The 21,905-nt window shown below is 37.9% G+C and overlaps 1 protein-coding gene across 1 annotated transcript; it reads right to left on the bottom strand.

The window, feature by feature from the left end:
- Positions 1-534: 534 nt before the first annotated feature.
- Positions 535-21,253, bottom strand: PPM1A (protein phosphatase, Mg2+/Mn2+ dependent 1A). Its single transcript, XM_009936772.2, has 5 exons — positions 20,402-21,253; positions 18,493-18,610; positions 13,346-13,454; positions 10,811-10,868; positions 535-8,459 (listed from the first exon to the last, which is right to left on the bottom strand). The coding sequence occupies exons 1-5, from the start codon at positions 21,233-21,235 to the stop codon at positions 8,430-8,432; spliced, it is 1,149 nt and encodes a 382-aa protein (XP_009935074.1). The 5' UTR covers positions 21,236-21,253; the 3' UTR covers positions 535-8,429.
- Between the last annotated feature and the right edge of the window lie 652 nt (positions 21,254-21,905).

Genomic DNA, 21,905 nt, shown 5'->3' with positions numbered 1-21,905 from the left:
GTCAGAACCATTCCAGCTCTGTGTCTACAAATATTCCAGGGAAGATAAATGTGAACCGGTAACATACAGGCTCATTTTCCTTCCCTCTAAAACCAGTGTAAAGATTTATTTTAGCCTTTAGCATCCTTAAATTCTTAGGAATTATATTACAAAGGTCTATGCTGTATTTGACAGTACTGAATAAGGGCAGAAGATACAAACATATTTTGCTCATGTATGACTCGTTTTTCCAAAAGCTGGGCATCCTCATCGATCCCCAGCTCTCTCGAAAAGCCCAGAGCAGGTGGCCTCTGGGGAACAGCATGGCTGGAGCCAATCCAACGCTGCTTTACCTTGGAATTTCAACATGTCAGGGGGGGATTTTTATTACTGTAACTAACAACGATCAAAGCAAGCACTCCATATTCCATTTTAACATATCTAGCTTGAATCAGAAAACTGAAGGAGGCCTGAGAAGTTTGTAAATGAGTGACAACAAAACAGATGTGAAAACAGTTTATAGCATACTACTCAAATACACACACACACACACGATGTAATTGCCTGTTTTATTTAGTGGAATCACTTTTCTAGATTAGAAATATTTCCAATTCCCATGTACTTCAACGCAAGCCTCCACCATCAACAGGCACAACGCAGTTTGTTCGACTGATTCCAAACCAAAATAAAAAAAAAAAAGTACAATCTCCAAAGTTAAGTTAGAAACTAAGTTCACACATTTTCTTTGGGACCAGGAATCTGTACATAGTACAAAATATACATTTATTGAACTTTCTGTAAACACACAGTTTGAATTGTGTAAAACTGTAAATAGTGGGTGAACTATGTGGAGAATAATTTATTATATATCGTTATACATTCTACTTAAGGAAAATAGTTACGCTCTTGTATATTACTCTGTTAAATTTATAAATTCCATAAGGAAGCTGTGTCATCTGCAAACATGCTTTTCAAGCTTCAATCTCTCCATTCGTAACACACATTTATACAGGTTATCCATGAAAAAAGTTACACTTTCCACAAAATAGATATAAAGAGGTCATGAATTTTCTAAAAAGACAGGCACAGCATGTCACTACAAACGAGACTCTTTTATGATAGTATGTGAAGTCAATTCTGTGAGAAGACAGGTGAAAACTCTCTAATTCAGCATATCTGTACGTGGTCTTAGTAACAAGACAGATGCCAGAACCCAAAATCTCTGCTTTGAAAGGTTTATGAAGCAGCCAGTTCTGGAAGTCAAACCTCACACTTCTCAAATATCTAGTATTCCCTGGCTAGGAGAATCTAGGCTTCTGTCTCATCTTAACCCTTCGTCGCTAGTAATTGAGTTTTCTGTGCAGTGAACTACCTGGCATGATTTGCCAAGAACATTTGCACAATTCAGCACTTACTCCAGAAACTAGATTCCTGGCACCAAAGAGCTGGATCCGGTTAATAAATACAACTTAACTCCTGGTACTCAAGGTCATTGTGCATCACCCCACCAGCAATAACACGTACGATAGGAAATCCCAACTTCCAGCATCAAACGGTTGCACCGCACTGACCCGCAGAACGCGTGGCAACGGGGACGGCAGCATCTCACATACTGGGGACTCTCTCGTGTAATGCCCAGTTTCCAATTTCAAAGTCTGGAAATTTCAGATTGCAGCAGATTTGCCAGTCTAGCATCAAACACTCAGCAAAAATAAAAAGTTCCCCTAAAATCCCTGACAAAGATCCTTTCAGTATGTCCATCACTGGACATGGAAATAATGCTATGTAAATTCAGCACATTTATTCCCAGATTTTTAGGGCCTCATTTTTTTTTCACCCCAGGCAACTCACTGTGGATTTCATCCTTTTATTTATTCTTTACAGCTAAAAGCACTACATCATAGACCGAATCTCTTGAACTGCGCACTTCTGATGCTGCAGAAGAAAAAATGCTGACTTCTGTGTTTAAAGAATTATGAAATTGCTATCTCCACTTAATCGGTTTGCTTTAACATTACCACCTTCTTCCCTTTGGCTGTGAAAAGCTTTCTCAAAACCAAAACTGAATAAAGATTACATTTCTTTTTCATTTCAAGAAAAGTGGGACAGTTCAGGCCGCAACAATACACATGCAAACTTTCTATACCGTGAGTGAAGCTCCACCAGCATCAGCAGGATGTACAGTTGAGCACATGCCTGATTTTCCCAAGACTACGTTTAATTTTCCCCTGTAGTTTGAACAAAAACACTGTGCTTCAGCCTGAAATCCCAACAGCGAAAATGAAATTGGCTACTCTGTTTCCGTTGCTCAGACTGGGTTGAACTCGGTAATGCAAGTGAAATTCAGCTCTGGACCTTAGCCCACAGGCATTAATGGGAGCAAAAGTACGCAATGTTTTATAACCTGCCAGTCTCAGTTTTCTCATTTTTCTTCTCAAAGGTATTTCTCAAAAGCAACAACAATGGCACCTCCTTCACCTCCGGAGGCTTAGTCACAACACGCATTGAGAATCCTGTCTACTTTACAGCTGTAAACCCTTCCCCGCTCCCACCAGCTCTTCAGAGCCAGGCAGTTAATGGAAGCAAAAATGAATTTCAGTTTTGGCTCAACGTTATTGAGCGAGCTGAGGAGTGCAGATGTAGTGCTCTTACAGGAAAACATTACTATCCGACACTGCACTCACCCTTGCAAATAAATGGCTGCTTACACAGTAGTAAGGAACATCAGCTTTCTTTTTTTTTTTTGGGGGGGGGGGTGGAGAAAAAGAAAAAACGTACGATGTCTAGTGATTTTTGAAAAAGCATTTGGGCAGGAATCAATACAAGTTAAGTGTAAAAATCTAGCTAGGCACAAACCAATATATGCTCTAGAAATCTGACCTGTCACCCCACCTCTAGTGAAGTTTTGACACTTTGAGAATAAAACTATTTCATTAATTCTATAAAAGGCCTTTTTCAAGTTGAGTCCACTTTCCCAAATTCTGTGGTTGCAAAGGTCAGGGGGTTTGTTGCTGCATTTAAAGCAAGCCTCCCCCAAACCCCTTTCCTAAGACACCGTTCTCTCTCCTGTTCTCTTAGCTTGGAAGCAAAGACTTCAGCAGAGTGTCTGCATGAGGGGGGGAATTAAAAATAAAGCATGTTTTACTGCTGCTCAAAAGGAACATCAGATAAAACCACAGCTTAAGAAAGGAATATGCACAGAGCCTCAGTCACTATAGGTCAAGAACTCGGACACAATCAGGAGTTTAAAGCCGCAGACAATTTTTTATGTATTAATAGTAGAAATATTTGTAGATTTTTTGGAAACAAGTTTTCAGTGGGAGAAAACGTAAACGCAACTTTTAGCACGTTGTGTATTTTTTTTTTCTACTTGAAAGCATTTAATGGTCCATGAGAACAATGAAAAGCTTTAAGCTCTCCTACAGTTCCCTGAACCTCCGTGAACAAATGCCACAGCCCAGGCGACTGCTACTTCATTTACAAAGCAGTGTTATTAAGCAACATCAGGCTACAGAGTACTTCCGAAGGTGCACGCCGGGCTCTGCAGAGACCCAAGCGCTCCACAGAGACAGCTCAGGGAGAGCGCACCAAGAGATCGGCTTCTCCGATCAGTTTTTCACAGACAGGTCACTCAAAAGTACTTCGCTCCAGATTGTGCTGTTAAATTTTGCTCCATTCTTACAGCTTACAGTAGGAATCGCTTTCATTTACGCACTACAGCATCCTAGAAATTCCCATGTGGAGCCTCCTTTTACCATTTAAAGAGTTAAAACACCCCTATCCAGCCAAGTAGAGACTTTATGGCCTGTATTGGGTATGCAGGCTCAGGTTACGATCACCTCGGACACACGGAGCGGAAGGAGCAAGGAGCTATACCAGTTATCTAGGAGACATTATTTTCACACCTCATGAAGCTTGGCAGAGTAACAATCCCATTTTCAACAGAAAAATGTCAGGTACAGCTCTACACAGTTTTGCTGTTTCTCAATCTCTGCAAGGTACGTCAGGTTTGCATTAAAATAACGTATTTGCCAAACGATGAGGAAAAGGGTAACACTTTACGAAAGGTCAGCCTGTCTCAGATGTGGCCAAGTTGAACTATCAAATTTAGATATACGAAGTCATTTGCGCATAAAAGCAAATCAAGGCGGCGCACGTAGAGATGAAGGCGAACATCTCAGCATGATGAAATCCTGACGTATGCTGAAGTAAGGTAAACCGTAACCACCACATCATTAACCTAATTGTGGCAGCCATGCTGTCTATCCCACAGGCCAGAGCTACGCACGTCTAGAGAAAGCGAACAGAATAGAAGTCTGTCACCATGGAACTCATACACCAGACAACATCAAAACCAAAGTCTCATGATTCCTGTTTTAAGAAAAAGAACGCTTACGTAAGCAAAATGTTTAAGTATAGGGTGGAGAAAGATCTGCAAAGGCTTCGATACTCCCTACCCCGATCAATCCTTTATCTGTGCTTCGGGTGTGGTTTCCCAAACTGCGGCAGCAGGGGTGGTGCAACCATTCCCTCGCTCTCAGCCCTGGCTCCCCACTCTGCATCTTGCCCTAAAATCTAGCCACGGGATGCTGGTACGTCAACTTAATTAACCAGCCAAAGAGTACACATTTTTTTCTCTTTCTCCCAACCACACAGCCACATAAGCATGAGTGCTGGCACAAAAAAAAGGCAGTAGGGGCAAACTTACAGCAGTAGTTTAGTTTTGATGTAAGTTGATGCTGAAACCATATCCTTAGTTCATAAATTACGAAGCAGTGAAATGCAATGGGAAGTCTCTCCTATCCCAGTGCAACAAATTAAGATGGGATTCTTGTCAGGGTATCAACTGAAGTGAAAACCATGCGCTGATTTTGTTAAACCACCTTTTATAGTTTCCAGTTCTGAACTGAGCAAAGTGCTCAGATTTTAATGCATATAGTTGAGACAGTACCAGCTTTGCAACAAACAATTTAATGGATGCTGAAGTAGTTTATGGTAAGAACATGTCATTAGCTTTGGCACCTGCATGAACCATCAAGGTAAGTGCTGCCATCACTCGCCTGCTGCTTTATACTCATCAGGCACCTCGCTAGTATGACACAACCTAGGATTACCGCAACTCAGCGTAGTTTAAGGACAAGCAGATGAAATTTCTCTCTCTGACTTCTACTGGAAGATCAAAATGAGCGATGGCCACACGTCAAGGCCTCTGTGGTGCTGCTTTGGGGCTAGGTAAGATCGAGCCAGCTGAAGTGCCCTGTCTTCGGAACTTGGACAGGACCTGCTGGTTTCTGCCCTGCCACGAGTACGGGGACTCTACAGATACAACTGACTTACAAAGCCTTGCAAATCTAGGACCCTACTTCATGTAATTGCATTTAGTTAAGCCAACAATGCTTTTAAAACACATTTTAGAAGCCTCTGTCTTGAACATGTTTCAATGCTGAATTAGTGAGAATTATTTGAAACAGTTGTCTATAAAAGCAGTACAGGTATTCTCCCAGAACGATCAGTGAAACATTTAATCTGACTATAACAAAGCTCACAGAAACTGAAGCCGGTGAAGCTGTAAAATGTAGAAGGAAAACAAAGCTGCACGGCAGACGAAGCAAAGTAGCTTTACAAATGTAATTTCCTTTTAAAAACAAGCAAATTGGGACCATCCGATTTGAACATGTATTTAAAAATACATCTTTTAACATCACACAATTTTCATTTTTGTCACACAGGAATCTTTTTCCAAGAGGGAAATAAATAGCACATAATACTAAAAAAAAAAAAAAAAAAAAAAATTGCTGCCTTGCCCCTGAGGTGCTAATGTTTTTAGCATTTAAAAAAAAGTTTCTGGTGCAAGAAGGAGATACACAAAGGTGCAAAAGTGCCTTTTTCTTTTCAGAGCAATGAAAAGTACAGCTTGCCTCTTCTCTAGGATGCTTTATATACTTAATTTGTATATTTTGTAATCAAAACCTGTATCTAAAATGGCAGTGTTTATGCATACCTAATAGATTCAGTGCTCTGACCTCATCAAAACACTTAACAGAGGAGGGAGAGAGAAAGGCCTGAAACGGGCTTTCTGCTGCTACCCTCAAACCCAGTTACATCGCCTGTAGCAACAGCAGAATTATCTTCTTTCTAACCTTTAGGAGACCTCATAAGAAGAGGCTTCAAATATAGAATTTGTCACTGAGACAGTTCACATGATTATGGTTTGAAGTATGGCTTTTCACACCACAGTTTTGCTTCCGATTTTTAAAGTTTAAACCTCAAAGGTTCCACAATCCAGTTCAAAGTTTTGCAGTTTCCAAAACTAAACTTTAGTCTCTATGAAAAAGGACAGAACTTCAACTGCCTAGTCCTAAATTAAGTTTAGCTTTTTGCACTAATGCGCCATGTATTATTAAATATGCTTGTTAATTAGGTGCCTGTGAAGCTATAACTTAACATTATTATAGTTTTGCACTCTACAACAAAATTAAGACAATTTAAGCATTTATTCATAGGTAGGTAAGGAACTGGTTCTTTAAGCAAAAATTGCTATAAATTTATAAATACAAATAGTGCTTATGTTTTCTTCATTCATGCTTGAACAGATTACAAACTGAATACAATGAAGTTACGTTTAAGCACCCCACATAGACAAGAGGGATAAAAGAAAAGTTTGCTGGTATATACTATACTTAGTTCCAAGACACTATAAGTTACTTTTTCACTGTTCAGTGTTCCCTAACTCTGCATTAGTTTTAAGGCTATATATACAAATATGTATATTTCAAAGTTAGGGAAAGACAAATAGAGCAAAATGCATTGTACTACATTTTCCTGTCAAAAAGTAATTATACACCAAGGTTTGATTCTGTTTAACCGCAGTAAATGTTACAATATACTAGTTTTACTGATTTTCCTTTTGGGGAATCTGCCTACTAAATGAGTAAACTACATATTAAATACAACATTCTCAACCAAAAAGACAATACAAGGTGCACAAAACAGCAGTTTTGCAAACACGATTGACTCGAAAACTTAATGTTTTTATGCTCAATGGGAGAAAGCTAAGCTTAAATCAAATTAGTTTATTATCTTGTAAAATTTTAAATTAGAATTTTAAACAACGAACAGTTAAATATTGTCAACATGCTGTATCTCAAATCACAAGTACTGTTTAACCACTAGTCTCTCATCCTAAGTAAGTGGGTCAATTAAAAACACACACCATAAAATGTTAAAGATTGTCAGGCTTTGACAAATGTATTTTTATCAAACAGTAGGCAAATTCAAACCAATGCACATCTTCAGTGGGGAGAAAGAAAAAACCACAAAAAGCCTGAAAAAACCCACACTTGTAAAAAACAGGGTAACAGATTAATCCCACATCATCCTCTAGCATATGGCTATGTCTTGGGCAATAATCAAAATCCTTCCCATTTTAAAAATGGGCTACCAATTAATAAAAATATTCTTCCACAAGCAAAATATCATTTACAATGGCACTGACATTTTAAAAGGCAGGAAAAAACAAATTACACATTTATGGATAAAATTCTTGTTTGTTAAATCAAGCTTTATTGATAAAATGGAATTAAAAGTATTTTACTTGGAACAGCAGCAGACCCAGTCAATCAGGATTGTAAAAATAAAATGCTGCAGACTCCTACTGTACGTAGAAAGCTGCCTGTTCGTGCTCAGTGATTAGTAGTTTCAGGTAAGGGTTAATGAAAAAAAGAGGTGCAAAGAATCAAGGCATTCTAATACCAAGGTTCGTACGCGTACGAACACGATACTATTAATAGGGCATGATTTAACTCCCACTGAAGTCAAAATCACAACTCCCTTTAACTCAATGTGAGAGCAGGAGTGCGTCCAAGAAAACGAGATACGTTTGTTGAAGGATGTGCGCTACTCTTGGTTATTTTTCCATTGCCAAGCAAATTCACACACTGTAATTTCTGGTAAGTTGCCCACAAGTTCAGCTTTCATATAAACCCGAAAGTTATCTTTACAGTTTTGTGCACCTCTTGAGCACCTAGCTGGCTAGGCTGCTGCTCCTTGCAATCCAAAACCACAACATGAATTTAAAGGGATATACATTGCTGCATCACACAAGCCAAACATTTCTTCTAACCTTTATAGTGATTTAAAGCAGTTCATAATTAAATATGAGCATTTTGTACAAAGACAATTGCACTTTACAAAAACAAAATCATACAACATAAATTGCTGGAGTCTGATTTACAACATGAATTATGGTTTGAAATCACGTTTACAGAAGTCTGTTTTACAAAAAAGATCAGTTCCTGGGCTAGATGTCGTACTGCTGCAGTCGCTCTCACCAACACGTTGTATTCCCTTCTTTAATTAAGGTTGAGGATGGATGTTAAGAAGGGTCACTGAGGTTGGGCTGCACTCTCATTTGAGGATGAAACGTGAACTCCACACCTAGATGAGCAGTTTTACCACATATCATCCGTTGAGGCAGAATCCTTAAAGAAAAAAGAAGGAACCCTTTAAAGTCTGGAGTGCCCATAGTTACAGGAGCTTCTGGATAATCCAGACTGAAAAGGGTAAAGACTTAAATCATTTCATGAGTCCATTTTCTCTCCCCTTTCAGAAATAGTATTTAAGAAGTATCTAAAAACCACATATGCTTGATTAATGAAGCATTAGCACCAAGACATTTCAAAATCTGACTAGTGTTTTATAATAGCCTTATCAACCCTCAAAATAATATCCTAGGAACATTATCCAAAAGCATTCTCAGAGTAGTCAGAAGTAACGCAAAATGGATACCGTTACTACACAGGTGTGTTAAAAGAGCAGGATGTGCCTCATGCCATTTGTTATTATCATTACCATCTTTTGTGTTCTCAGCCCTCCCTCACTGCATGGGAAGATACACTCATCAGCTGACACCTTGGTATAATTCAGATCAATTTTAACACTTATAATTTAAGGTTAGAGAAGTGTAGTTTGGGCAACTGCAGGAAACCCTAATTTTGGATGGTAATAAAACCGCAAGGAGAAAAAAACTGTACGTGAGAAAAAATTGGAACCAGAGACACGCCGTGCTCTAAATCATAACCGTATGGCCACAGTACATGGCATTACAACCATGCATCCCATACTTGAGTATCCCTAAAATTTGGTCCAGTTAGGCCCAGAGGCAACAGCTGATTTTGTGTAACTACCAGAACCCTGAAAAAAATGTTTAACTGACTCCTATTATCAGTTTTTAAAAAAAAAATCCTAGTACAAATCATATATTTAATTCCAGTAAGTGTTTTTAAATCCCTTTGCCTCATGTTCATTTCCTTTTCCTGTGCTTAGACTGTTCTATATTCAGCTTTCTCTGACTGCCTCATCAGTTGGGTACGTATGTTAACACCACGACTAAGAAGTGGGACCACAGCTTGTCAGCTGAAGCAACAGCTAACCCCACTGCACAGGCATCAGAGAAAACTGCTTCTGTACAGCAATCTTTGGCTGTTCCACCATTACCTGCTACCCTCCCCTAAGTACCTGAGGGCTGTGATGGGCTTTAACAACAGTGTATGCTGCTGCTTCCACAGCTACACCTCCCTATCATTACTAAGACTGCAGGAGGTAGAAATATTACTTCTCTTCAAAAGCACTGCCTTACTGACTCCTTCAAGAGAAGGGAGGCTAATTAAGTCTCTAGCAATGCCACAGGAGACAGTTTCTTCACACTAAAGTTCTGCACCCTTCATTCAAACCCGCACACAGGATTAATCACAAACCATAAAGAACAGTTGGCACGGAGGTGTAGTAAAAAAAACCCCAAATCACTAAAATTACCCTTTGCAAAGGTACCACCTCCAGTTTTTTCTTCAAGACCAGAAGTAGGAAAGCAGAGCAATTATATGAAAGACCAGAATGGTTGTGTTTGTTTCAAGTGCAAAGATGAAGAATAAAAGCACGAGTGAGTGAAAACGCAGGAGCTGCACGCCAACTATTTACTATGCAAATTTCTGTATCCAAGTTGCCAACATCATCACCAAAAGACTTGTGTACTGTACATCTGTAGAACAGTAACATACTACAGAATGTACTTTGAAGGTAGAGCATCCTCCTTCAGCCAGCATTCAGGAATTTTTATGCTAAAGATATAATGAGAACTGACAAACTGTAGCACCCAATTGTAAAGCCAATGCACAGTTCTTTATGTCTGGATGCATTTGACTTGTGTCTCACATCGAAGCATGGAAGCCGATAGGTAAATGATCAATTTAACTCTTTATGAAGCACAGCACATTCAGTGACAGAATGCTGTTTCCAGTGATCTAACTGCAATTGGGATCACTGTGTTTTAGAGTTTTGTTTTTTTGTTTTCCCCACCGACAGTGGATTCATGTCATCTGCCATACAAGACCCTAACTGTATGCTTGCTGTAAGATGCTCTCTGCTTACGAATAAAAGTGCTTACGCAGTCCATTTGGAAAATTAATATATCCTTAAAGCTGACAGCTACAAATCTATTTAATCTACAAGTATAGCCTTCTTCTTAATAATTGGGGAAAAATGTCTCCTTATAAGAGGGGAAAAAAATACACATGACTGTTTGCACCATTCGGCAGGAAAGCATGTGGAAACCCAGGCAGAATGTCCAAAGGACAAATGAATCAACCGTACTGGAGTTTTGAGACTATGATCAGGAGAAGAAAACAGTAACAAAACATCATCCAAAGACCATAACATTGCTATTGCTTCTTTGGGGGAAGGGGTCTTTTAACAAGAAACAGCAATATGTTTCTTTACAGAACAGCTAAAATAATTAGGGTGGGGGGCAAGACAATGTAAGAAAAAGGATACTTACTGTATCGTCATTCCTGTAGGGGTTCAGTCTGTTATAAACAGCTTCAATCACACTCCGCCTAGAGCAAAAAAAAAAAAAAAACAAAAAACAACAAACCCACAAGATTGTAAGGCTGTTTTTTGTTTTAAAGTCAAAAATACAATTTTAATTTAAAATGCAAGTTTCAAAAGATTTTAAATTCACAGAACCAAGCTTACTGCAAGTTAGCCCTAAGTGGTCATTAAACACTGAATACAGCTATCACATCCTTTAAAACCTTCAGGTTCAAGCAAAACAAGGCTGGATACCACTCAGGGTTCAGCAGGAGAAGAGCACATCTGACATTCAGATGAGGCTGCGATGCTGTTCGTTGATATGTCTCTTGACTTCGAAAAAGGGCATCAGAAAACTTCATGGATGTTGAATGCCCTGGTCATTTGTGCGTCTGATGAACACTGCAGTAGTACTTCATGTATTATAACACTTTCATAGCAGGATAGTGTTTTTTCATTTTCTGGATGCACAAAAACTGCATTCTGAATTACATTTTTGTTCAAATTATTCCCAAAGCAACACTCTTTTACAATAGTACGTCCAATACTCTCCTGAAACTTTTAAAAGAAGAAATTTAACTGCAAATAGAAGTTCTACGTATCTCATCTTCAGACTGAGCAGAATTATGACTAGTGAAAAATAGTAAAAAATTAATTCAAGCATCTTGACAGCTTCCTCCTTCAAAAACAGCCTGCTTAGCATATTTATGATAGCTTGTGACTAACTTTCATCTCTGGGATTCTTGACTTTTCTAATATTGATAGAAATATTGATAGGAAATATATTGATAAAATAGTAATAGAAAAAATGAAAACAATTTTTAAATTTTTGTTTTTTAAAAAAAGCACACAGGGTGAAAAGGTTTTCTTAAAAATTGATACTTAAAAAAACTAAACAACTTTGGCGGGGGAGCAGAAAGGAAAGAGGGGAGTAAAAGACAGGAATTACAGACTGGACTTTAAAAGCAACTTTCTTCCAGATCCCCCTTCTGCAGAACCAAGTATGACGAAGTAGCAGACTACAACTGTGACACAAAACAAACTTCAAAGAACAGCCTTTTAACCGCTCATGAATGCATGCAGAGCAATCACAAAGAAGTGCGTTAGAAGAAAAAAAGCAGATGATAGGCTTTATAATCATCCCGTAACATTGAGAAGTCAGGAACTACCATGCAGCAGTTTAAACATCACAGTAAATCTAGTGAATGATTACAGGGCATGGAAGAAGAGGCTGAATTTCAAGCAATAAAAATAAGCAATTACACACAATGTACATTGCACGTATGAACTGGAAAGTTTCCCTTATCTTTCAAGAAATAGGTATCTTTGATTCTAAATAAAGGCAGGTTTCTCGAAAAGCATTGTTTTCCTTCCAAACTGGCAGTCGTGCTTACACTAACATCCAATTAAATCCATACTTCTATCAATCTCTATTTTAACTAGCATCACTGAGACACAAAATACCATGGAAGTCAGTCACTTCAGCGACTTCAGCACTTCCTCACAACCATGCTGCTACTGCTAACCAAAGGAGATCGAGACAAATCAGTTTGTATGGCATATTTCATGAGTTACTGACTCATCGATACTTCAAGACTACAGCAACACATTCTATACAGATGCTGCTGTCCTATATAAAACTGCCATCTCTTCTTCTCCTAGTCAAACAGTTCACATAAGAACAATTTTGTTTTGTAGAAGTCATTTTTACAGTTCAGATATCATTTATTCAATTACATTCCTTGAGTCTTAATGCTCTGGTGTAACAACACAAAAATCATTCTCTAAAGGATTAAAAACATATTCTATACCATACGTGCCCAATCCATTCTAACACAGCACAGGTTCATGAACAATTGTTTGAATCAAAAAGCACTTGGTTTGGTGTGCAAAGGAGCTAAGCACATCTGACTGAACATCAATTTGCAAAGCCACAGAGCATCAACACTGATCTCTTCAAGGACAAAGCCAGTCCGAAGTTGTAAATTTAACTTCCCGTTTCTCTTTTTTGATGGATTTCTATCCAGTTTTCAGATATGTCACAAGCAGAGATACAAAAGCAAACTTTTAAGCAATTACAACATCGCTTTAGCCACAGACAAGGAAAGAATGCTGCCAAGCAAAACACTGTATGCATATCACTTGTTGAAGTGTAGAACTAAATATCCAAGTCACTACTAAAGTCAGTGCATTACTTTTGCATCTTCAGATGTAACCCCCCACCCAGAAACCCCAGTTAATTACAAAAAACAGACACACTCAGGCCACCCTTAAAAAACGCTTCCCAAAACTATAGTTTGACATTTAATTTTAGTCGTGATCCATAATTATCTGTGTTCTTACACTTGTCCTTTTCATTCAGAATAGCTGAGTAATAAAAATTGGAGAACGGATCACCACCTTTTGTCCTGTACCCTTCTTCCCTCCCCCCACTTTTAAGAGTGGCCTTACAGTTAAGTTTCGATTTAAATCAAAAACCACATTTATGTTGATGTGAACTCACTTGCTTGCCAATTCACCCCCCGGCGGGAGGTTTGGGATGCTCTCAGTTGCTAACGTACGCATCACGTGGACTAAGTCTGGGACTCCTTCACCCTGCTTCTTTATGATCTCTGGGAATCAGAAGTACTTTTTTTGTAAGTGCAGTCCAAATTTAACTTAAAAAGATTGAAACACTCAGTTTTATAAAAAGGTAGCTTAACTTCTGTTAATATATATATATATATATATATAAAAATGACAGACCATACTCAACATGGTAATTACTAACTTCGGTTCCATGCGAAAAAGAACCTGTAACAGACTTGACAAAGATACACTGCTAACTGTTAACATGCACACTGGTCTCAGAAATACACAGCTACCTAATAAAAGAGGGAAACAATTCTTCAATGGCTTTCCTGCTATACAGTAGATATAACAGAAGATGTAATATCTCCCCAACAAAATGCCCTGGGCACGGGGCAGATATTAACATCAGCTTTATTGCTGCAACAGAAGATAAAAGATTATCACCATCATAGAAAGAGTAACATTTTCAGCAAACAAAAAGTTAGACGTATTTAAAATAACTTCCATGGCTGTACGTGTATTAGCCAACACTGTACCTCACTGCATTACAGCAACATGCAAATTTTAAGAACTATTACATACAAATTAAAAGCCAGTGACATCACATCTAAGAGATAGTTCCATCCTTAACTCACTTAGGGGATATGTGAATACTAGGCAGTTCTTTAAAGCTGATCCACTGCAACTTTGGGGTGAAGAGAACCTGTACCGTAGCCAGAGTCATGTTTTCTAAGTAATTAATTATCTAACTTTATTCTTAGGCCTGGGGTTTTTTTGTTTTATTTTGTTTGTTTTGTTTTTTTTTCCCAAGTCATAAGCACATGATTTTATTTCAACTCAAGAGATTTCAGACCACACCACCCCTGAAGAATCACTCTTTAAATAGGGATTTTATGAAATTTAAAGAACAAGCACAGTTTAACAAATGCGTCTCATTGTTTTTTCTGTAAATATGAGCTCTTAGAAATTATGAGACACATGAACTATTAAGACTTGGTGCTGTGGATCTTCAGATGAATACTGCAGCACACATACAATAATGTGTACATACGTGCATGTATATATACGCACGTAAATACACACACACTTCTTTATGTAATAAAGCATTTACAGTTTGAAGACTAGTTGGAATTCATCAGTACAACACTTCTGAAAAATAATGTAGCACTCGGGTTTTGCCCTAAATAATTCCAGAAGAGCATACTGAGTTTCCACTTTATAATTTAATTAGTGAGATAAGGCACATTAAAAACTTTTAAAACCAACATGTATCCAGTGTTTTTTAGTCAGAAAATTAAAAACAATTGTGAATTATTTTTTTTGTGTGTAATAGTTTTTCAGGGCTGTGTATGTTTACAGAAAGCATCAGCTCTATTTTGCAGTCAGGCTGCGTACATCATTTGCAAGGTACAGTGTCAACACTGTCTAGCCCTCAACCAGTGTCAAACTCTGCAAGGCAGAGCTTTAAGGTGTTTACTTCAAAACCTACATTTTAAATACATAACACCACACACACCTCAACAATTTGCCATTTCCTCAAAATCTATAGCCAAAATTAATTTTACAATCTAGTATTTAGTAAATAAATAATCTAACACTCTTAAATCTGAATAAGAAGCAAAGATCTCAGATTTGGTTTGCCAAGTTCTTTTATTGTGCAATTTTGAACATCTAGTATATTCTACATTGTGCTAGTGCTAAAGTTCTGCTGTACAAAAATAAGGAATTTATAGTTTACCTATACTACACAGTTTCACAACCTGTAACTGCAGTACATTTAACATACAGTCTCTACTAAATGAATACATTTATATTTTGATAAAACTATAGATACAGACTGAATGAACACTGAAGACACAACAAATGGAGTCGGTCTGCTAGCTGTGTTTAATTTATTGGAATTATCTTCTTTCAATACATCTTACAACCCTCCCCCCAACCTTTAATTTACTTTTAAACCTTCTACACATTTTCATGGCATAAAGTACTGGAAAAATGTACTTACAACCCTAAAATAACGGATTCAGAACATATCTGCTTTTTCATATTTTGAATGGGATTTCCACACAAACTTTAAGAAAAAGCCAGAGTTTCGATTTTGTGAAAATATGGGAATGAACATATAATACCTAACTTAAAATTATTTATCTCTATATAGGTATAAATATTGCAAGGATTATCTATTACGGAATGTTTTTATGTAAAAAACTGAGAACAGAAAAAAAGCTTAGACAAGTTTCTTTTTAGAGTCAACACATCAATAACACATATTAGTGCAAATAATAGCAACACATTTTGGAATGACTTATTACTTCTACCATGAAGTTCACATGATGTTTTAGGAGTAACACTGATTTATTGCAAGTAATGGCTCAAAGGTGCTTCTCCACACTTGCTGCTTCTTCCATTATAGCTACAAATCTGGACCACAAACACATCAAACTTAGTAAAAGGAGAGTCCTAGGTGGCATGGTAAGTAGGAAACTTTGTGTTTTTTAAAATCTGAATTGCCTCTCCTTATTCAAGATCACCATCAGTACCAAGACCTATTCAGTCTTAAAATTTGCACTACTTCTTAACATTATGAAGATATATTCCGGGCTGAGGGAGTAAAAGTACAACCAGAAAAAAATGCACAGTAGTAAGCATCAAATCTCATTACTTGTTGGACTACATTGAGTACTGAAGTGCATAAAACCACATAATATGCGTTTTCACCAGGCTTCCATTTTAATTAGTTTAAACTTTAAGTTGATATTACAGATTAGTACAATCACTCTAAAAGCACTCTTTATATTTTCTAGTTTCTTCAGCTGAAGATTAGGCTTTTAAAGTTAAGCACTACCATTCTTAAAGTATCCTAGGATAACAGCAGGATTATTCACTGTAGTGTTGAAAGTTTCAGATGCTGCAGCAGTCCTACTTTACTACCCAATACTGCATTATCCATTTATACCAGGAAACAATTTAACTGCACAAGAATTAAGTTAACTGTAACAAAGTTAACTGACTCCTGTTCTTCAAGTTCTGCTGTAGTTCAGCCTCTCAACTTCCCTCATGACTAAGACCTAAAAGGCCAAATCCTGCACGCGGTTGATACAAATCACTGCTGGGTTGAATAGTGTTTACTACATATTAATTTAAATAATATCTTTGTGCAACAATAGACAAAATATTAAGGACAACCCTAAAGACCCTTGAGGGGAAGTACAATGTATTCCCTCAAGTTGTTGTTCCTCATTATCCCATTAAACTAGTATTAAAGTGCTTTATAACTACTTACAGAATCCTTCTGCCTATATGCAAGTACCACACTTTGCTCATTCCTGAAATTTTGTATTTGTACAAATGTAAAGTACTGGCAGCCAAATTCACTGTATGTACCATAATCACATGCGGTTCCAGTGTTCAGGTTCTTCGTTTACAAAACGAAGTGTCTGTACAAAAACGTCAGCTTTCCTCATTTTATGTAACATTCCTGGGGTACCATGAGGCCAGCGAAGACGCAGCCTTAACATGAACATATTTTCATATTCTAGGTCACAGGTTTGTCTGAACTCAGACAAAATGTCTATGATACGAAGGCAATACTTGCCCAAATTAGGAGAGTTAGCATGCTGTAAATTAACGTGTGAATTTACAACATACTTGTTCTTCACCAATTCTGTGAGTGGGCATACATAGTAAGCTCTTCAAATGCCTGCTGTAAAACTGCTCGCTGCTTTGAAATGGAGAAAGCCATCTGACACTTAACTCATACAGTGTTACCATGCACTTGGATATCCCTGCTACACTGTCAAAAAGATTCACACTATTGCTTACTGTGCACCAACTTCTTCTACTAGACAAGTGTTAGATTAAAACACAGAAATGTCCGTCTGGACATTTGTTCAGGGGCAGAACAGATATAGTTTGCCAAGACCCTGTAAATAAGGCCTTTGAAAAAAGTGATACTTTCTGAAGGAGCATCTACACAGGTACTAAGTGTTTTAAAATTGCATATTGATTTCTCTGAACCCAGAAATTCCATGTAGGCAAGTTCTCTGTCAAATTTCCGAAGCTGCACTGTGTTACCGTCATGCAAGTTAAGGAGGAAAAAAGTGCACAATTTATTCCTCTAACTTATCACTGAAAGCATAGTTGTAAAGAACTCTACGTATCGTGCTCTGTGTGCTATTACGGATTCTTGGACTATATACACATAACCAGACTTCTAACATACAGGTCTAGGGGAGTCAGTTTCTTAAACAGACTTAACCTTCATAAACAATGCATACAGCATGTCTTATGTTTCAGAAACAAACTCCCACCTGTGGTCATTTTTAAATACCAAAAGGCACTATAACTCCAATTTTAACAAGAAATCTTTTCCATCAAATTGCTTTCAAATTATAATTTTTAATTACGTGACCCAAAACGCCCAAGACTTGCAGTTTTAGTTAAAAGTTTAAGAACTCCCGAAATACAAATTTAAAGCAAAATTTTGAAGTTATTATCACAGTAAGATGAGCTCCCACCTTTTGTTCATCACAAATGCTTAAAGATTAGCTTTGACATTTCTGACATACTTTCAAATAAGTAAACACGTTAGCAGGTGTTGCAAAGATGACAGTAATCAAACTGTAACCCTACCATAAGTGGATAATAAAATTTTACGGTTAACTAATTTGTACATAACTATACGGAAAAATGGCACTCAAATTACCATCTTCACAGACACATTGCACGATATTCTGATTATTTTGTTTAACTCCACAGAACAGGAACCAGGATTTACTGGTCGGAAGTTAGCACTGTGAACAGACTCATGAAGGACACCAAGCACAAACGAGCTATTTCTCTGCCATCCTGAATAATTTTCAGGGCCACAGGCTGCTGCACTTTCATAGCAGAATTTTTTCAGGACATACAGCAGGACTGTACGAGTGCCTTTTTCAGAGACGTACACTAGATGGCCAATGGCACTTGACGGTCTATTAAAAAGCCTGTATGTGTTAAGAGTTTAGTTGTTGGAAGGGGAAGGGGGCCGGGAGGGTCTGTTTAGAAACAAAGTTACTTATTTTTTTTTAAATGATCCACCTTCTACTCTGCTTTCCAGGTACTTGTCCAACTCTGCCTCTCTTTTCACCGCCTCTGGCGATACCTTTGGTGCATTCGGAAAACAGATCAATATCACACTCATGTTGTCTCGACTTCCCTGGTGGAAAAGAAAAAATTATTTGAGAATGTGTACACACCAGGCTAAATGCACATCAAAGCATTTTACACACAAAAATTCACAAATCATATGGTATTAGAATGTAACTTTTACTACTATGTATTAGTACTATCATTAGCCTTAATTTCCCCCCACCCCCTTACAGAATTCCAGAAGTCTGCCCATTTATTCAGTACAACTTTTAAGTCACTTTGTCCTTTCCTCTTTTATGGTCTGAAGACTACATGGAGCCAATAACAGCCAGCCCGCTGTCTTTTAAAAACTGACATTACTAATGAGTGATGTATAATTACAAAGTTGTGTTCCATCTTGTTCTAAGTACTATCCAGTCATTCTAGGAAAACAGCTGAATAGTAAATGGGTAAACAAAACCACTACTGCTTAGAAGCACTAAGTAAGGAGGTGTTCACTTCAGACAGTGCTTCCACCTAAAATCACTGCTATTAGGGTTTTTTCCCCCCTTTTCTTCTAAAACAAGAAAAGTTACGAGTGAGAGAATCTGTTAAAAGACCAGCTGGAAGGGGCCTTTACAAAAGCATTCTTTGAAATGGAAACATTTAAAACTCCAACTAAACAGAATCCTAATACTTGAACACATTAAAATACAAACACATTCTGCTTATGAAAAGTAACTGTTTAGTTTACTTTCAATACCCCTGATCTACAAACATCCATCCATCCATACACTTAACTTCTAACACCAATTAAATCCACTGAAGTCAGCAAGACCAAGAACAAGCCAGTGTTTAAAACAAGAGTATATGGGTGTAAGGCGAAGTACTGACAGTTGGCTACTGCTAAGCTTACAGCGTCCACAAGCCACTGTTCCTTCCCTGGTATTTGTTTGCAGGATTACCAGACAAAAATTGTAAACAAAAATGTATGCATTATCAATCTGCAAAAGTGTTGGAAAGCAATTATATTTTTCCAAATGGGAACCAATGATGTTGTTAGCCATGTGGCAAGAACAGAGACGCTGTCTTGCGCCTCTAGTATCAAAAATGTTGGCTTTTTTTACACTATGACTTACAGCTTGCCTTCGGAAAATTAAGTGTCATGCTACGAAACTCAATACTTCTAATCCCTTCTGTAACTGCACCATCCTGGAACTTACTAATACAAAGCAGAAGTTCTTGTAGACAAAATTATACAAATTTGTTAAAACAGTCCCATCTTCTTCGACTTGAGCTAGTTTCAGAGCTGTATCACACAACACTGAATTAAGAAATACAGTAATTAAACCAAAAGAAAAACTAACTTAGGAAGTCAGAACTTCATATAGTCAAGAAGAAATTTTCAACTCCAAAATATGAAGTCAAAGTTCATTCATTCTGCATTTATCGTGGTGTAATTACAACAGTAACGTTACTTCTATATGCCCAAGAACAGAGGGGAAGATTAGGAAAGGAAAGAATAATCTTTAGCCTGCTTAAGAGTTAAGGTTTTGTAAAGTATGTTGTGAAATAGAAAAGGACAGTTATTGTCCTTGGCTTGCCCATAAACTCCCATCAGCTCCTAGTTTCCCAGTGATCACAATGTATCTGTACATGATTTTACACTCGTCATTAACCAAAACCACCCAGAAAGCTGTTTCTGTTGTGTTTGTTCCCTCTCGATCACATTTTTGTGGGAACCATGGTAATTACTGTCAAAGTTATGTTAACATAAGCCACTGGATACTTATGGACTGGAATCAAAACTTATTCTTAACTTTTTCATAAAGTTCTAACAGCGCAAACACAGTAAACTTCTTCTCTCAAGTCTGGCTACCTTGTACAAGCAGGTGTCAACTATCTCATTGCAAACTTTCTCAAGGTCATCAGTGACTTCAAGTCTGGATCTTACAAAGTCACACAGCTCTTCATTTCCCATAACATCCCAGATACCGTCGCAAGCCAGTATGATGAATTGATCATCATCTTCTGATCTCTCAATTTCATAAACTTCAGGCTCAGGTGAGACTAGCTGTTCTGTAGGACCTTTCCCATGGACGCATTTGTAATCAAAGTCCCCAAGTGCCCTTGAAACAGCAAGAGAGCCATTCACACGCTGAATCATTACAGAGCCACCTGCATTCTGTATACGCTCTTTCTCCAGTGGATTACTTGGTTTGTGATCCTGTGTGAAGAAGTGAACCTTCCTGTTTCTACACAGTAAACCTCTCGAGTCTCCACAGTTGATGAAGTACGTATGTTGGGGAGAAATCATGACACCCACAGCTGTTGACCCACTTCTGTCTGCGCCATGTTTCTTCTCAGAGATGACTCTCATGTGTTCATCAATTTGCAGAAAACCTGTTCTGATGCCGCTCTTTACGCTTTCCACAGATGGCGGCCCATCTGGGCCTTTAAAATCCTGGTTGCTCGTGATGTGATCTAATAAATGCTCACAGCAGTACTTGGCAACCTGTGATCCAGCGTGCCCATCATATACAGCAAAAAATGACCATCCATCAAGTCCATTTGGCAAACCAATCACAGCCGTATGTGCATCCTCCATTTCAACTCGCCAGCCTTGCATACTACTCAGACCATAACGAAGCCCATTGCCTTGCCCCTGGGCATTATGCTTCTCCATCTTTGGCTTGTCTAAAAATGCTCCCATGATGACTTTCCTTCAGTTCTGAAAAGAAAGAAAAGGATTATTAAGATATTTCTTAAACATCTCTCATTTAAACATCCTATTGGAAACTATTATAGTCCAAATGTTAAGATGACAAAAATACAGACATAAAGCTGACTTTTCTGTCTCTCTCAAGTCAAATTTGCATTGCTTTCAGCTAATTTAAACGAGCACACTGCTACTAGCTGAACTGCACTTTTCAAATTTTTGTAAGTATTTTCCTCTGTTTTACTTAAAGAACTTATATTCCACTATCATTCATGGTTCTGACAAAAGTCACTAGTACAAGTATGTATGAAATTAGTTTGAAAGAGGACTTGTTAACTGGCACACATCTGAATAGCTATGTTACCTGCAATTACCGAGCCAATGAAAAGGTTCAACGTTTCCAGGACAGTGGCACTCCCTAGATCTCTACCTGCTGCCCACAAAGTCCTGCTCACACTCTGCTTTTCCGATGGTGATGGGGAAACAGAAGCAAACTGATTAGGTTTTCTTTTGGGGGAGGAGGTTCAGGGTGGTTTTGTTTGGCTGGTAGGTTTTTGTTTTGTTTTCTTTTTCAAACAGATAAAGTGATCTGAATGATCAAAATGATGCCAGAGTCTGCGTAAAGGAAGAGGCAACACTGGATAACTAGGAGCAGAGCAGCTGT

Source organism: Opisthocomus hoazin, chromosome 7 (genome assembly GCF_030867145.1).
Source record: "Opisthocomus hoazin isolate bOpiHoa1 chromosome 7, bOpiHoa1.hap1, whole genome shotgun sequence".
In the NCBI taxonomy this organism is placed as follows: domain Eukaryota; kingdom Metazoa; phylum Chordata; class Aves; order Opisthocomiformes; family Opisthocomidae; genus Opisthocomus; species Opisthocomus hoazin.
The sequence above is the reverse complement of the archived record's forward strand: the minus strand, read 5'-3'. Positions and strand labels throughout refer to the sequence as shown.

Excerpts from the sequence above, each read along its gene's own strand:
- PPM1A (XM_009936772.2), bottom strand. The coding sequence starts at position 21,235 with ATGGGAGCATTTTTAGACAAGCCAAAGATGGAGAAGCATAATGCCCAG. Across the intron at positions 13,455-18,492 it reads CCTGGAAAGCAGAGTAGAAG|AGATCATAAAGAAGCAGGGT; the intron begins GTGGATCATTTA and ends TCTGATTCCCAG. Across the intron at positions 10,869-13,345 it reads GGGGGTGAATTGGCAAGCAA|GCGGAGTGTGATTGAAGCTG; the intron begins GTGAGTTCACAT and ends TTTTTGCTCTAG.